Source organism: Triticum aestivum, chromosome 2B (assembly GCF_018294505.1).
Source record: "Triticum aestivum cultivar Chinese Spring chromosome 2B, IWGSC CS RefSeq v2.1, whole genome shotgun sequence".
In the NCBI taxonomy this organism is placed as follows: Eukaryota; Viridiplantae; Streptophyta; class Magnoliopsida; order Poales; family Poaceae; genus Triticum; species Triticum aestivum.
The window spans coordinates 727,621,695-727,639,051 of NC_057798.1; the positions used below are offsets into that span (position 1 = coordinate 727,621,695).

At 48.6% G+C, this 17,357-nt stretch overlaps 1 protein-coding gene across 1 annotated transcript; it reads right to left on the reverse strand.

Moving 5' to 3' along the window:
• Window positions 1-12,401: 12,401 nt before the first annotated feature.
• Window positions 12,402-16,733, reverse strand: LOC123042323 (uncharacterized). Its single transcript, XM_044464797.1, has 2 exons — window positions 15,244-16,733; window positions 12,402-12,769 (listed from the first exon to the last, which is right to left on the reverse strand). The coding sequence occupies exons 1-2, from the start codon at window positions 16,270-16,272 to the stop codon at window positions 12,758-12,760; spliced, it is 1,041 nt and encodes a 346-aa protein (XP_044320732.1). The 5' UTR covers window positions 16,273-16,733; the 3' UTR covers window positions 12,402-12,757.
• Between the last annotated feature and the right edge of the window lie 624 nt (window positions 16,734-17,357).

Genomic DNA, 17,357 nt, shown 5'->3' on the forward strand with positions numbered 1-17,357 from the left:
TCAAAGAATAGAGCTATGCCCCCGGCAACGGTGCCAGAAATTAGTCTTGATAGCCCACAAGTGTAGGGGATCGCAACAACTTTCAAGGGTAGAGTATTCAACCCAAATTTATCGATACGACACAAGGGGAGCCAAAGAATATTATTGAGTATTAGCAGTTGAGTTGTCAATTCAGCCACATCTGGATAACTTAGTATCTGCAGCAAAGTATTTAGTAACAAAGTAGTATGATAATAAAGGTAACAGTGGCAAAAGTAATATTTTTGGATTTTGTAGTAATTGTAACAAGAGCAACGGAAAAGTAAATAAGCGAAGCACAATATGTGAAAAGCTCATAGGCATTGGATCAGTGATGGATAATTATGTCGGATGCGATTCCTCAGGTAATAGCTATAACATAGGGTGACACAGAACTAGCTCCAATTCATCAATGTAATGTAGGCATGTATTCCGAATATAGTCATACGTGCTTATGGAAAAGAACTTGCATGATATCTTTTGTCCTACCCTCCCGTGGCAGCGGGGTCCTTACGGAAACTAAGGAATATTAAGGCCTCCTTTTGATAGAGAACCAGAACAAAGCATTAGCACATAGTGAATACATGAACTCCTCAAACTACAGTCATCACCGAGAAGTATCCCGATTATTGTCACTTCGGGGTTGTCGGATCATAACACATAATAGGTGACTATAGACTTGCAAGATAGGATCAAGAACACACATATATTCATGAAAACATAATAGGTTCATATATGAAATCATGGCACTCGGACCCTAGTGACAAGCATTAAGCATAGCAAAGTCATAGCAACATCAATCTCAGAACATAGTGGATACTAGGGATCAAAACCTAACAAAACTAACTTGATTACATGGTAAATCTCATCCAACCCATCACCGTCTAGCAAGCCTACGATGGAATTACTCACGCACGGCGGTGAGCATCATGAAATTGGTGATGGAGGATGGTTGATGATGACGATGGCGACGAATCCCCCTCTCCGGAGCCCCGAACAGACTCCAGATTAGCCCTCCCGAGAGAGATTAGGGCTTGGCGGCGGCTCCGTATCGTAAAACGCGATGAAACTTCCTCTCTGATTTTTTTCTCCGCGAGACGGAATATATGGAGTTGGAGTTGAGGTCGGCGCAGCCTCAGGGGGCCCCCTGGGCGCGCCCCCACCCTCGTGGACAGGGTATGGGCCCCCTTGTCTTGATTCTTTCTCTAGTATTTTTTATATTTTCCGAAACTTGCCTCCGAGGATTTTCAGGACATTCCGAGAACTTCTGTTTTCTACACATAAAACAACATCATGCCAGTTCTGCTGAAAACAGCGTCAGTCCGGGTTAGTTTCATTCAAATCATACAAATTAGAGTCCAAAACAAGGGCAAAAGTGTTTGGAAAAGTAGATACATTGGAGACGTATCAGCGAGTTTATGGGTGTCAGCAGCATGACCCGTCCATCGATGATTATTGCATGCGCCTCAAGAAGCTTGTTGACGAGCTCCGTAACCTCGGTGAGAAGGTCTCCGACGAGCTTCTTCTCAGCACCCTCATCGCCGGCCTGAACGAGACTTCAGGAACGCCACCTCCAACATCCCCCTCATCACTGACCCGACGTTCCCCAAGGTTGTGGTGTACCTGAAGCTGGAGGAGAGGCGGATGCAGATGTTGCGCACGCGGGCCACACACACACAGCCCTCACCGCCGGTACCCGCGGCGCCGCGCCACCCATCGCCCCGGCATCCCAGACGCGGCCCAGGCCCCTTCCAGATGCCGCCCCCACCCGGGTTCCCTTACCCACAGCAGCCGCCGGCCCCGCAGCCTCCTCCTGCCGAGCGCCGCGGTAGTCGTCGTGGCCACCGCGGCTGCAAGCAACAACAGCAGCAATCGGCCGCCCAGGGCGGGGCGCTGCGCCAGACGTAGCAGCAGCGCCCGCCGGCCCCTTGGAAGGCCGGCCAGAACCCCTGGACGGGGGTCATTCATGTGTACTCCATGCATGTACCATGTGCCCCCGTCCCCAGCTTCTTCGGCACCCGCCCGGCCTCTCATCAGTCGCTCCACGCAGCTCCTTAGGCGTACGCGCCCGTGCTGCCCTACGGCCCCTCCGCGGCCTATGGGCTGCCTTCGGCCGGTGGGTACCCCCCGCTCCTCGCGGCGCCGCCACCCCAGCCGCAGCCGTCGGCTCCGGCACTCCCACCGGCGCCTTGGGACCCCACGCTCCTAGCGGCCCTCCACATCGTAGCAGTACACTAGCGGTGGCGACTGGTACATGGAAACCGGAGCCACGACTCACATGGCCGCCAACCCCGATAACCTTCTCACCGCTCACCCTGTTCACACCGCTGCTCGCATTACCATGGGCGACGGTTCTTCCATGCCCATTACTCATGTCGGTCATGCTACTTTTCCATCTAATTCCATGCCATTATATCTTTCTAATGTTCTTGTCTCTCCTGACATTATTAAAAATCTCGTTTCCGTTCGTTCTCTTACACGTGAAAATCCCGTTACCGTTGAATTTGACATGTTTGGTTTTTCTGTTAAGGATGCCCGTACGCGGATGGTGCCCCACCGATGTGACAGCCCCGATGAGCTCTACCCGGTCCACTCATCCACCTCCTCCGTCGCTGCACCTATGGCGCTTTCCGCCGGAGTGGACCTTTGGCATGCTCGTCCAGGACATCCCAACACCAACACACTTCATCATATTCTTCGGAATTTTTCCTTCACGTGTAATAAGATAGACGATCACACTTGTCATGCTTGTCGCCTCGGCAAACATGTTCTTCTTCCTTTTAGTACTTCCTCACATGTTGCGTCATACCCGTTTGAGTTAATTCATAGTGATGTTTGGGACCTCTCCTGTTGCAAGTAACACATGCTATCTTTATTATCTTGTTATCCTTGATGATTTTTCGCACTATGTGTGGACCTTCTCGTTGCATCGAAAGTCGGGTGCTATTGCCACTTTCACCGCTTTCTACTCTTATGTCTCCACGCAGTTTGGGCATTCCATCCATGCGTTGCAAACAGACAACGGGAAGGAGTTTGATAATCTTGCTACTCGCAACCTTCTTGCCACACACGACACGATTTTTCGTCTCACTTGCCCGTACACTTCGCAACAGAATAGCCGCGCTGAGCGCGTGCTTCACACTCTTAATGACTAGGTTCGCACACTTCTTTTTCACACCAACATGCCACCATGTTTTTGGCCCGACGCGCTTGCCACTGCGTCACTACTCATCAACATTCGCCCTTGTCGCACTCGCGGGAACTTTGCACCTCATCACCTTTTGTTCAGCATGCCACCCTCCTACGCTGAGCTACGCATCTTCAGTTGCTTGTGCTACCCTAGCATCGCTTCCACTACTCCGCATAAGCTCGCACCTAGGTTCTTGGCCTGCATCTTTCTCAGCTATCCCCCAACACCAAAGGCTACCGCTGCTATGATCCTATCTCCCATCGGGTGATCACTTCCTGACACGTTTACTTTGATGAGATGGTCTTTCTGTTTCAGCAGGTACCTTCGGACGTTGCGGCCTTGCCCGCTCCCGGTGACGGCCTCCCACGTGCTCTTGGGCCGCCTCCCGGCTTTGAGGGCTCCCCCCGCGCCACGGGTCGAGTTCCTTCTCGCTTGGCTGCCTCAGGGTCTGCGCCTCCCCTCGGGTCGACTACCCCGACCGCAACGCCCTCCGCATCCCCGACGCCCATGATGCCTTTGGCGTCGCCCACGGCCTCGGAGGCGGCGGGCTCTTCGTCATCATCACCCACCGCTACCACGGACCCGCTGCCCCGCCCGATGACTCGCTCTCGGGTTGGCACTCTTCGCCCGAGCATGCGGTATACCAGCGATGAGTACCTTCTCGCGGCCTCCATTTCTGAGTCGTCCCCTGTCCCATCGCCAGCTCGAGCCGTCCTCCTGGATCCTCATTGGCTCGCTGCGATGCAGGAAGAGTTCGACGCTCTTTAGCGGAACCGCACCTGGCAGCTCGTCCCTCGGCCACCTCGTGCAAACATCATCACGGGCAAGTGGGTCTTTTGGCACAAGACTCGTCCGGATGGCACACTCGAGCGCTACAAAGCTCGCTGGGTAGTTCAGGGCTTTCGGCAACGTGCGGGCATGGACTTCACCGACACTTTTGCCCCGGTTGTCAGACCGGGCACGATCCACACCGTGCTTCAGTTAGCCATCTCTCGAGCCTGGCATGTGCATCAGTTGGATGTTTCCAACGCCTTCTTGCACGACCACCTCACTGAGCAGGTGTTCTATGAGCTTCCCACCGGCTTTGTCGACGCCACGCATCCAGACCATGTGTGCTTGCTCTCCCGTTCCCTTTACGGGTTGAAGCAGGCGCCTCGGGCCTGGTACCAGCACATCGCTGCGTTCCTGCAGACGCTCGGATTTACATCCACTCGCTTTGATGCGTCCCTCTTCATGTACCATCACGGAGTTGACACAACCTACTTGCTGCTATACGTTGATGACATCATCCTGACGGCATCCACTGCCGAGCTCCTTCAGCGGCTCATTGCTCGTCTTCGCGATGAGTTTGCCCTAAAGGACTTGGGGCCCCTGCACTACTTCCTCGGCATCGAGGTGGTTCGACGGCCAGATGGGTTCTTTCTGCATCAGCAGTGCTATGCCCATGAGCTTCTTGATCATGCTGGCATGCTTAAGTGCAAGCCTGCCGCCACACCCGTCGACACCAAGGCCAAGGTTTCCACTCTGGAGGGCTCTCCCGCATCTGATGCGGCCTTCTATCGCTGTATTGTGGGCGCTCTGTAGTACCTGGCTCTGACACGCCCCGACTTGCAGTATGCCATTCAGAAGGTCTGCCTTCACATGTCTGCTCCTCGCGACTCTCACTGGACCATGGTGAAGCGTATTCTCCCTTACATACACGGCACCCCATTCATGGGACTCATGTTGACGACCTCCTCCTCCATCGACCTCGTCGCCTACTCTGATGCGTACTGGGCTGGCTGCCCGGACACACGCCGCTCCACCTCGGGGTACTGTGTCTACCTTGGGCCGTCGCTGATCTCGTGGTCATCCAAGCGACAACCCATGGTCTCCCACTTGAGTGCCGAGGCAGAGTATCGGGCAGTGGCTAACGCCGTGGCCGAATGCTCTGGCTTCGTCAGCTGCTCCAGGAGTTGCTTTGTGATGTTCACAAGGCCACACTCGTCTACTATGACAACGTCTCCGCAATGTACCTCTCCGCCAACCCAGTCCACCATCGTTGAACGAAGCACGTTGAGCTCGGCATACACTTTGTTCGCGAGCAGGTGGCTCTTGGGCGCGTCCGGGTCCTCCACGGCCCGATGGCGCAATAGTTCGCCATTGTCATGATGAAAGGACTGCCTACTTCTGTTTTCGAGGAGTTCAGGTCCAGTCTTTGTGTCTCCGGCGACGCTTCGACTACAGGGGGGTGTTGAATATATGGTTGTGCATGTATATTGTATATCTTGGCCCACCTCCTAGTCATTGTATAGTTGAGGTTGTCGCCCACATTGTACTCCATATATACATGTGTTATGCATCGATCATTACATCAAGTTGCATTGCCAAAACTTTCGTCTCCAACACTCGCAAAAGGTGGAGTGCGTGGAGGAGCTTGGCAAGATGCAAACATTCAGTCAACATAACATGTCTAATTGTCTAATTCATTTAAAAACTGATAAGAAGGAATGAGGGATACACAATATGTGCATGAAGTGAACATCCAATGCACATTCTAATTTGTACTAGGAACTATGGGGTTGGGAACTTGGAACAATGTTAACACAAACAAGAAAAAGTCTCATCCCAAAAGCACAATGTAAACGTGATCATCTGTAGCGACCCGACCCAAAAATAGTCAAGTCTCCCAAGATCATCCTCGCACACACAGTAAATTGATGAAAATACCAAAGTTCAATCACACCTGATTTATTACACGAAGCTCATATAGAGTCTTTATTACATCAAAATAAGTTCAGCCGAATGCCAACTCATGAGAAAAACTAATGCGAAAGCGCAGACGATAAGCGAGTCCATCCGACTCCATAGGGCAATCACCGAGTGTGGATCGTAGCCTCACTCCTAGTCAGCATAATCCTCTGCAATGTAAGACATTGCAGCTGTGTAAGTCAACATTTTGAATATACCGGGAAGTCATAGAGAGAGAACAATAACTAAAAATACTATCACTATATGCAATTTTGGCTATGGGGCTCTAAGTTAAGTTTTTGTGACAAGTAAATTTTTCCCTGCATTGCTTGCAATTACTATAAAATATTGGTTGTTATTGAGATGGTTCGGCCAACCAGTGTCTCATACCCGAAATCATTATAAACCCATCAATTTATTATGTTTGGTGTTGAGAGTTCTGAATAATTCCAATTCCAGAGGCTCAGATGTCCGTAACTGGGCACATGACTAATCGATTAGATTTCACTCTGCAGAGTCTTGTGCACTTTACCCACAAGAATCGTTCCCTCCATTATGTCCTCGCACCGCAAGGTGTTTGAAGATGGGACAAACAAAATAGGGTCTTTCGTAGAGTTCCTCGAGGCCACTGCCGGTGCCTATCCATTTCCTACCGTTCTTCTACATCCGCTGGCACCGTCTGTCCAGAGTCACACCTAGGGCCGACGGTCTGCAGGAAACTCTTGATTTCTGATGTTGAGGGTCGAGTGATGGCCTAAGCCTTCCGTCATCTCACCTCCTGGGGAACTGACCTGAAGAGGGATCCTAAGGGTTCTAGTGGGCAACCCGTACTTGTCCACAACTACCTTTGATATGAATGAATGTGTTGCACCAGGATCAAAGAGTACTAATATTGGATGTTAATTTAATAAAAACTTACCAACCACAGTCTCTGGCTGATCATAGATGTCCTCCACATCGATGTGGTTCACCTGGGCACGAGGAAAAGGATTGGGCTTCTTGGTTGCTGAATTTCATTGTCGTTGCCATTTCCATTTCCCTGCTAGGCCTTCAGACAATCAGTGGCATAATGTCCTGTCTTCTTGCACTTGAAAGAGGTAATATGATACAGATGCTTCTGAGCTAGAGCAGGACAATGCTGGTTGCCATTTCCTCCATTGCGAGACTTGAAGTTGTCATTGTTCTGAAGATTATTCACATTCCCTCCATGGTTATATCCACCATGAGTATGCCCTCCATGGGTGTGGTGCGTGTGTCCACCTGAGTATGGGGTGTAGCGGAGCTTTTGCTGAGCTCCCGAGTTGTACTTCCCCTGGCCATACTTCCGCCTGAAGTTGTCAATCTGTCGTTGTTTGCCTTCAAGGGTGATGGCCTTGTCTACCAGCTCCTGGTAGTTGTTGAAGGTAGCCACCATCAGCTACATTCGTAGTTCATCATTTAGTCCTTCCAGGAATTTCTCCTGCTTTGTGGCATCTGTGGCCACATCATCTGGGGCATAGTGAGCTAACTGGCTGAACTCCTCCACGTACTTCCCCACAATACGATTCCCCTGGAGTAAATTGTGGAACTCACACTTCTTCAAACTCATGGCTCCAGCTGAGACATGATCGATGCGAAAGGCCTGCTAAACTGGTCCCACTTAACTATGGCAATGGGATAGGTGGCGGTGTAGTTCTCCCACCAAGAGGTTGCGGGTCCATCAAGCTGATGTGCGGTAAAGCACACCCTCTCCGCATTTGTGCATCCAGCAGTTACTAGCTCTCTTCTAATCATGAGGAGCCAATCATCAGCAACAATCGGCTCGGTGCTGCTAGAGAAGACCGACGAATTCAACCTTAGGAAACAGGTTAGGTTGTTGATAGAGGGTGGTGGCGGTGGATTGTTGTTGTTGTTGCCTTGGTTCTGGATGAGCATCTGCATAAGACATTCTGGTGTTGGATCAGTTGTGTGAGCTCCGGCGAGAAGTTAAATCTGGGGACACATCTCAGAGGCATCTGATGTTTTGGAGTGGATGAGAAATAAGAATAGAACAAGGGTGTAAAGAGAAAATGACACTACCCATATGTACGCAACAATCATTATCACACCAATCATTCATTTATTCCACCCAATCATAGTTCAAACTCGAGATACAAGTCTTACGACGACTCTAAAATATCGGCATAGTCTATCAACGATAAAATAAAAATAACATGACGGTCATGACTAAGTGTCCTCCTCAGATATCCTTGCATCCTCTAGAGGTGCGTCTTCCGGTGGTGCGTCCTTTGATGGTGCGTCTCCTCTTGATGCGTCCTTCAGTGGAGCTCTCGTAATCCTTGTCATTGCTCACTAACCGTCCATCGTCACCACTAGGAAAGAAGTCTTCTCCCAGGTCCATCTTCTCCTCCATTGTGGCAATGTAAGTCTTCAAGTTATGTATCCTTTCCAGAAAGTCCTTGACTTCTTCTTCATGTTCATTAAATTCCTCACGTGCTTTATCCTCCAATTATAGCTCACGGAAGATCAATCTCCTGAATATCTTCGAGTTTCTGCGCGTCTGAACCTCCAGATTCCTGATGTGAGTCTCCAGGTCTTGGACATATGAGATCATGGAGTCGTCCTCCATGATGCGCATGATATGTCCATTTGCAGCTCGGCGGGAAATCATGGCGAGGTCTAATGCATCGATCTCTGCCTTGTACTCCTCCCGGAGGTGTCCAAGTGCATGATGAATAGCAATGTCCCTCCGGAGGATCAAGTAGGGTGGTAAACTAGAAGTCAATGGGCTCTGAGAAGCTTCCGAAATTACTCTATGCACCACAATCCTATAGCGAGTGTCCGTCGGAAGTGCATTGGTAGGAGTCCCAGAGATGGTATTCAGAGCACACACTAACCGAAGTACGTAACAACTACGATCGGAAAGCCATACAAAGAAATTATTTTATTTTATGTCTTTAGTTTCCATAATTCTCCCATGTTCATTTCTGACTTCCCTTAGATTTTCAACATTCTAGATGGCCACCGAGTACATCCCGGTCCTGCTGCCGGGGTTTTGCCAGCCGGATGAGACAATGCCTTTCGGCAAGCAGATGGTTCAGATCATCAAGAAGTTCAAGATTTCTCTGCCCTCCATCACCGAGACTCCTACCAATGCACTTTCGACGGACACTCGCTATAGGATTGTGGTGCACATTCCAGAGAGGATTTTTGGAAGCTTATCATAGCCCATTGACTTCCAGTTTACCGCCCCTACTTGGATCCTCGGCAAGGACATGGCTATTCATCGTGCACTGACACCTCCGGGAGGAGTACAGGGTAGCAGAGCTTGACGCATTAGAACTCGCCATGATTTCTCGCAGAGCTGCAAATTGAGATATCGACCGCACCGTGTATGAAGAATCCATCCCCTCATATGTCCAAGACCTGAAGACTCACATCAGGAATCTGGAGGTTCAGATGCGCATAAACTCGAAGATATTCAGGAGATTGATCATCCATGAACTGGAATTGGAGGATAAAGCACGCGAGGACTTCAATGAACATGAAGAAAAAGTCAAGGACTTTCTGGAAATGATACATAACTTGAAGACTTACATTGCCACAATGGAGGAGAAGATGGACCTGTGAGAAGACCTCTTTCCTAGTGGTGATGATGGACCCTTAGTGAGCAATGACAAGGATTACGAGGAGAAGTCACTGAAGGACGCATCAAGAGGAGACGCACCACTGGAGGACTCACCACCAGAAGACACACCGCTAGAGGACGCAAGGATATCTGAGGAGGACACTTAGTCATGACCGCCATGTTATTTTTATTTTATCGTTGATCGATTAGGTCGATGTTTTAGTTTCATCGTAAGACTTGTATCCCGAGTTTGAACTATGATTGAGTGGAATAAATGAATTATTGGTGTGATAATGATTGTTGCATGCATATGGGTAGTGTCATTTTCTAGACCCTTTTTCTATTCTAATTTATCATCCACTTGAAAACATCAGATGCCTTAGGGACGTGACCTTGGATTTAACTTCCCGTCGGAGCTCACCCAGCTGATCCAACAGCAGAATGCCTTGATGCAGATGCTCATCCAGAACCAAGGAAACAACAACAACAATCCACCGCCACCACCCCCTGTCAACAACCTGACCCATTTCCTAAGGTTGAATTCGTCGGTGTCCTCTAGGAGCATCGAGCCGATTGTTGCTGATGATTGGCTTCGCAAGATTGGAAGAGAGCTAGTAACTGTTGGATGCACGGATGCAGAGAGGGTGCGCTTTGCCGCACATCAGCTTGATGGACCCGCAACCTCTTGGTGGGAGAACTAGACCACCACATATCCCATTGCCACAATTACATGGGCCGAGTTTCAAGAGGCCTTCCGCACCTGTCATGTCTCAGCTGGAGTCATGAGTCTGAAGAAGTGTGAGTTCCATAACTTACGCCATGGGAATCGTACTGTGGGGCAGTACCTGGAGGAGTTCAGCCAGTTAGCTCGCCATGCCCCAGATGATGTGGCCACATATGCCGCAAAGTAGGAGAAATTCCTAGAAGGACTCAATGATGAACTAGGAATGCAACTGATGGTGGCTACCTTCAACAACTACTAGGAGCTGGTAGAAAAGGCCATCATCATTGAAGTCAAGCAACATCACATTGATAACCGCAAGCGGAAGTATGGCCATGGGAAGTATAGCTTGGGAGCTCAGTAGAAGCCCCGCTACGCCCCATACTCAGGTGGACACATGCACCACACCCATGGAGGTCATACTCATGGAGGGAATGGGAATAATCGTCAGAACAACAACAACCTCAAGGCTGGCAATGGAGGAAATGGCAATCAGGATCGTCCCGCTCCGTCTTAGAAAGATCTAAATCATATTACATGTTTCGAGTGCAAGAGGACAGGACATTATGCCACCGATTGTCCGAAGGCCAACCAGGAAAATGGAAACGACAACGGCAACGGAAATTCAGCAACCAAGTAGCCAATCCTTTTCCTCGTGCCCAGGTGAACCACATCGATGTGGAGGATGTCTATGATCACCTAAAGACTGTGGTTGGTAAGTTTTATTAAATTCACATCCAATATTGGTACTCTTTGATTATGGTGCAACACATTCATTCATATCAAGGGTAAATGTGGAAAAGTATGGGTTGCCCACTAGAACCCTTAGGAGCCCTCTTCAGGTCAGTTCCCCAAGAGGTGAGATGACGACAGGCTTAGGCTGCGACTCGACCCTCAGAATCGGAAATCATGAGTATCCCGCAAACCTCATAGTATTGGAATCACAGGGATTGGTCGACCCTAGGCGTGACTCTGGACAGACGGTGCCAACAGATGTAGAAGAACAATGAGAAATTAATAGGGACCGGTAGTGGCCTAGAGGAACTCTACAGAAGACCATGTTTCGTTCGTCCCGTCTTCAAACACCTTGTAGTGCGAGGACATAAAGGAGGAAACGATTCTCACGGGTAAAGTGCACAAGACTCTGTAGAATGAAACCTGATCGATTAGTCGTGTCCCCGGTTACAGATATCCGAATCTCTGGAATTGGACTTATTCAGAACTCTCAACACCAAACATAATAAATTGATGGATTTATAATGATTTCGGGTATGAGACACTAGTTGGCGGAACCATCTCAATAACAACCAATATTTTGTAGTAATTGCAAGCAAGTCATTTTGTTCTAGGGAAAATTTTACTTTTTGCAAAAACTTAAACTTAGAGCCCCACAGCCAAAATTGCATTTTGTGATAGTATTTTTATTTATTGTTCTCTCTCTATGACTTGCCGGCATATTCAAAATGCTGACCTACACGACTGTAATGTTTTATGTTGCAGGGGACAATTCTGACAAGGAGTGAGGCTATGATCCACGCTCGTTGATTGCCCTATGGAGTCGGATGGACTCGCTTGTCGTCTATGCTTCCACATTAGTTTTTCTCATGAGTTGGCCTTCGGCCGAATTTATTCGGATGTAATAAAGACTATATGAGATTCATGTAATAAATTAGGTGTGATTGCACTTTGATATTTTCATCAATGTATTGTGTGTGCCAGTATGATCTTGGAATGGTATAGATACACAGAGACTTGACCATTCTCGGGTCGGGTTGCTACATCATCAGTACTCCCTCCGGTCCTTTTTACTCTGCACATTGAATTTGCCGAAAGTCAAACTTAGCTAAGTTTGACCAAATTTATATTAGAAATTATTAGCATCTATAATATCTAATAAATATAATATGAAAATATATTCCAAGATGAATCTAATGATGTTGGTGTTGTTATGTAAATGTCAATAATTTTTTATATAAACTTGGTCAAAGTTGGATGAGATTGACTTCAGATAAACCTAATATGCAGAGTAAAAAGGACCGGAGGGAGTAATAACCAAAAGGTGTTACAGCAAAACAATAGTGTTTCAAGAAACGAACAGTATAAATGAATTGAAAACCTAAGGTTGCAAAATATTTGTTCTACTAATTCCATGCGTCACTTGCATGATCTGAATCTAGACAGTAGCTAGCTAGGCTATTCTTTGTTTTGGACCAAAAAAAGCTCTTTTTAATCAATCATCTAAGTTTCTTCAAAGTATGATCTTAACTTTTCTTTGGGAGGGAGCTCCCTGAATTGGTCGACCCTGTATCCTCTACTCTTTTTTCCTGGGTTTGGAGTTCAATACAGGCACTCCTTTTATGAGAATTGGGCGCTAAATCCAACAACATAACTACAGGAACAAAAGAAACAGGATTGTACCTTCATGGTCATTCGTCACGTTGGCGATGGTTCCTTTGTTCCCTTACCTGCCATGGCTCCGCGACCACCAAGATTAAGCCGGACGCTGCAACAACATCAAATGCAATTGGATCACATGGTGAACCCTCGAGGTTGAAAATTTCACAATAATGTAACTGTAGATGCTATAAACTGGAATTTTCTTCCGATTATCAGTGACACTGTAGGCCACATGTTGCAGCTACAACATACAAAACTGAAAAATGAGAAGTACTAACACTCGTACACTTCGGACCTACGATTTTAGTACAATCGACAACCCCACATCTGTGGATCACCCTATGATATTTTCCTAATTTAGTTTGTGAAGAACAAGGCATGCCATAATGTACACAAGTAAACCGGGTGCTCGCGCTAAACTAGCGCCGCGCCGCGCCGCAAATTAGGCCGTTTTAGCGCGCGCGCAACGCGGCGGGTGGCTTCAGCTGGCGCGCAAAAACGGCGCGCGCGGCATATGCAGTTCAGCGCGCTGGCCGAAACGCAATCGCGCGCCGTTTATTTGCTGCGCCCGTTTCCTCGCGCTCGCTCTCCCACTTCCTCTCCCACTTCCACCCCCCATCCGGCCGCGCCGCCGCCGCCGCCCGCGCCCCCCGGCGACCGTTCAGGCGCTTCCCCGGCCTATCCCCGCACCGCCGCGCTTCCGCCCCATCCCCTCCTAGTCCCGCCGACCCTTCCGCCCCGAGGAACAGCGCCCGAGCGTTCGACAAAACGCCTACAAGGTATGTATTGCTCAAACTTCATGAATTTGGTGCATGTTTTGAATTGTAGTTTTTATAGTATAGTATTGAACATTGTAGATGAGTTCGTCGTATGATTCTTTCGAATAAGAATTTGATATGGATGAGGAGGAGGATCTTGCAATGATCATAGCTATGCATATCAATAAAAAACCGAAGCACGGTGGTTCGGTTATGGGTCGGGAGAAAATTTGGAGAGATAGAATTGATGCCCATAACAGATTGATGAAGAACTATTTCGTGGAGAATCCCACATACCCGGAGTCGTATTTTCATCGCCGGTTTAGGATGAGCACCGACTTGTTCAGGCGCATTGCAGAGAAACTAGCGAGCCATGACCGGTTTTTCCAGCAAAGGAGGAATGCCGCCGGAGAGCTCGGGCATAGCACCTTTCTGAAGGTGACAGCCGCTTTGCGTATGTTGGCATATGGTATCCCAACTGATCTAGTTGATGATCACTTGGCTATGGGTGAGAGCCAAGCCATCATGTGTGTCGAGCACTTTGCAGTGGGAATTGTGCAAGTGTTTGGCGAGGAGTATTTAAGATCTCCCACTGCTGAAGACGCCCAAGGTTATTGGCGATGAACAAATCGCGCGGCTTTTCTGGCATGCTTGACTCAATAGATTGCATGCATTGGAGTTGGAAGAATTGTCCAAAGGCATGTCATGGGCAATTCCACGGCCAAAAAAAGGGTTCCACTATAATCCTTGAAGCGGTGGCCGATCAGGAGACTTGGATTTGGCATGCATTCTTTGGAATGCCTGGATCTTTGAATGACATCAATGTTGTCAACCGGTCACCATTGATGAATGAGATTGCAAACGGTGAGTTGCCACCGGTGCAGTTTGTAGCAAATGGTCGTACGTACAACTATGGCTATTATCTAGCGGATGGCATCTATCCAAAGTGGCAAACCTTGGTGAAGCCGTTGAAAAAGCCGGAAGGTAAGAAAAATCTTGATTTCCACAATGCTCAGGCGGCGGCTAGAAAAGATGTGGAGAGAGCATTTGAGATTTTGCAAGCCCAATTTGCTATTGTGAGAGGACCGGCTAGATTTTGGGATCAAAAAATGTTTTGGTACATCATGCACGCTTGTGTGATCATGCACAACATGATCATCAAGAATAAGCGTGGCCAAGATTTAGACTACTCACAGTATGAGCTCTTGGGACATCCCGTGCAAGTGCGGCGGAGGGCTGAAAGGGTAGCCCGTTTTATTGCCTCCTATCATATGCCATTCGGCGTCCCGCCACACACAATGAACTTCAGAAGGATCTGACTGAAGAGTGGTGGGCATGGCATGGACGACAAAAAGCATGATTTCTGCATTCGACATTGTATTGTTCATGAACTATTTGTTGTGTTTATTGCATTATTTGTTGTACTGAACGATAAACTATTTGTTTGAGTTGTAATGATAACGAAATTGAACTATTTATTGTTGATTTATTTTGTTTGTTTCATCATTTTTGCTCCTCTTTTTTGAAATGTATATGTGGTTTGTGCGTGCTGCGCGCGCTGTATTTTTGCGCGCTGCTAGAGCGACGCGCGCGCGCTGCATTATAGCGCGGCCGTTGGAGCCAGCGCTGGCGGTCGCGCTAAACCAGTCGAAGCGCGTGCGGCAAAAAAGTTTTTTGCGCGTGGTGGGAAGCGCGGCTGTTGGAGATGCTCCAATAGTCTGCATTTTCAGGCTACCAAGACATCATTGCAAAGTTCAAAGAAATTACCTAGCAACAAATAAGCAAGAATGAAGACAGAGGGTAGTAAAAATAGCACACTTACGTCTGTACTATTAAGCTTCATAGCCTCCTCTAGAGATTCCTTGCACATCTCCTCACTTTGGCATAGCTCGCCTTCACATGGTTTCGCCGAATCAGGTTCAGAAAGCATTGGGGTGGAAAAGCAAATGTCTTCAAATTCTTCAAGTTGCCCCTGTATTCCTTCAACGCTTGCTTCTTGCTTCATCTGTCGAACCATACTCTTCATCTCCTTACGCAGGTCATGATATTTCTTTTTCTCAGCCCTTCTCCTCTGCCGGACTTCCAGTTTCTCCTTTTTCTGAACCTCTAGCTGACACATCAGCTCCTCTGCCTCCTGATCACCTTGATTCTCCTGCATTTTCTGTTTATCTCGCTCCTCCAGCTCATACATCTGGTAAAGCTTCTTGATCAGATTCTCAACAGGGACCGTAATGTCTACGAAATCAAGATCGGCGCTGGCGTATAATGATTCCTCCTTGAACTTGGAAGTGACATAGAAGTCCCGCTCGGTGATGCTCAGGGCGACGGTCACGGACCAGCAATGCAGCACAAAGAGAATGTCACCAAGCTTGACACCGAGCCCCACCACGTGAGACATGATGGAAATCCCCTCGCCGCCGGGCAGCCTCTGGATCACGGCGACTTCCCTGAGGCCCTCTTTGAAGACGCCTTCTTTGGGACGTGAAAACTCCCTGTAACTCGTGTCGGTGAGGTAGGACAGAGCACCCGGCTGCCCGCCCTCCCCCGCCTGCTCCAGGCGGAACACGCCGTCCGATGCGATCACCAGGCGCGCGACCCTCAAGGCGCATGTGTACCCCGGCCGCTCCGGAGGGAACATGTCGTACTTCTTCATCCACCATGATACCCGCGGTTTCTTGGCGGACGCCTTCATCTTGAACAGGAAGAAGGGGTGCTTGAGGGCCTTCCTGCTCCTGTCGCGGGGGCGTATCCACTGGTCCAGCTCAGGGTCGTTCCTGTTTCGCTTGTCGAAGGACGCGAGCAGCTGCTCGAGCAGGCAGGCGTGTATCGCATCCTCGGTCTTCAACCCCATGCGGATGGCAGCCGAGAGGGTCTCCTCGGCGTCGAGGCCGCTCCGGACGGCGAGGTGGAGGATCTTCTCCGCCTCATCGGCCTCCAGTCCACCGCGCTGGACGGCGTTGTCGACCAGCTTTCTCACTTGATCGGCGTCGAGCCCGCTCCGGACGGCGACGTAGACGGCCACTTCGTCTTTGAGCCCGCCTCGGATGGCGAGGGATACGGCCTTCTCCGTTTCCACGACGTTTAGCCCGCTCTGATAGGCAAGGGAGAGGGCCTTCCTCCCCTCCTCGGTCCGTGATTCGAGATTCGACTCCCTCGGCCGGTAGCCTGCCACCAATTGTGTATGCACTCATGTCCACGGAATCGCCCCTTCTCCGGCTCTAGTCGCGCCGGAGTTTCGCCGCCGCCGCCGCCAAGTTGAGATCGAGATCGAGATTAGGGGAGCCGTATGTCGCACAGAGCGACGACCAACTGTACCGGCCCATGTAGCAAACCCTACTGTAGCAAGCGCTCCTTATGTTGTTATTTGTTTTTATGTTTATTTCTGCTTTCTTCTGTGTTTTTTACTTTTATAGTTTTGGTTTTCTAGAAAAAAAAGTAATTTACTTGTTTTAAACAAGAAATTTAAAAAATTCCTGACTATACTTTAAACCATGAATAATATTTAAACGCAAATATTTTTTAGGCACAAACATTTTTGAACCTTTATTTTTTTTCAAAATAACTAAATATACTTTTTTAAAACATGACCATTTTAAAAATCAAATATTTTTTGAATTTTTGAATTACAAAAAAGGAAAACATTAAAGAAAGTAAGAAAAAAATCAGACTAGAACCTTCTAGAAGGTCCCAGAACTGAGATGTTGTAGTACGTACTCCAACTAAATGGGTCGGCCAAGCTCAGAAACTGTTCCTCCCATTGTGATTTGTGCGACATTTGGTCAGAGTGAGTGACAAATAGGATTCGCCCATGATTAGCCAGAGGCGGGCTGAGAAACATGCTTTAGTCCCAGTCTAGGCCTTGTGTGTGGGCTTTGGGCTATTACTTTCTATGGTTTTTTTTCTAGATTTTAAAGAGCATTTCATGAGGTTTTGGGG

Coding starts and splice junctions, on each gene's coding strand:
- LOC123042323 (XM_044464797.1), bottom strand. CDS start 16,272: ATGGGGTTGAAGACCGAGGATGCGATACACGCCTGCCTGCTCGAGCAG.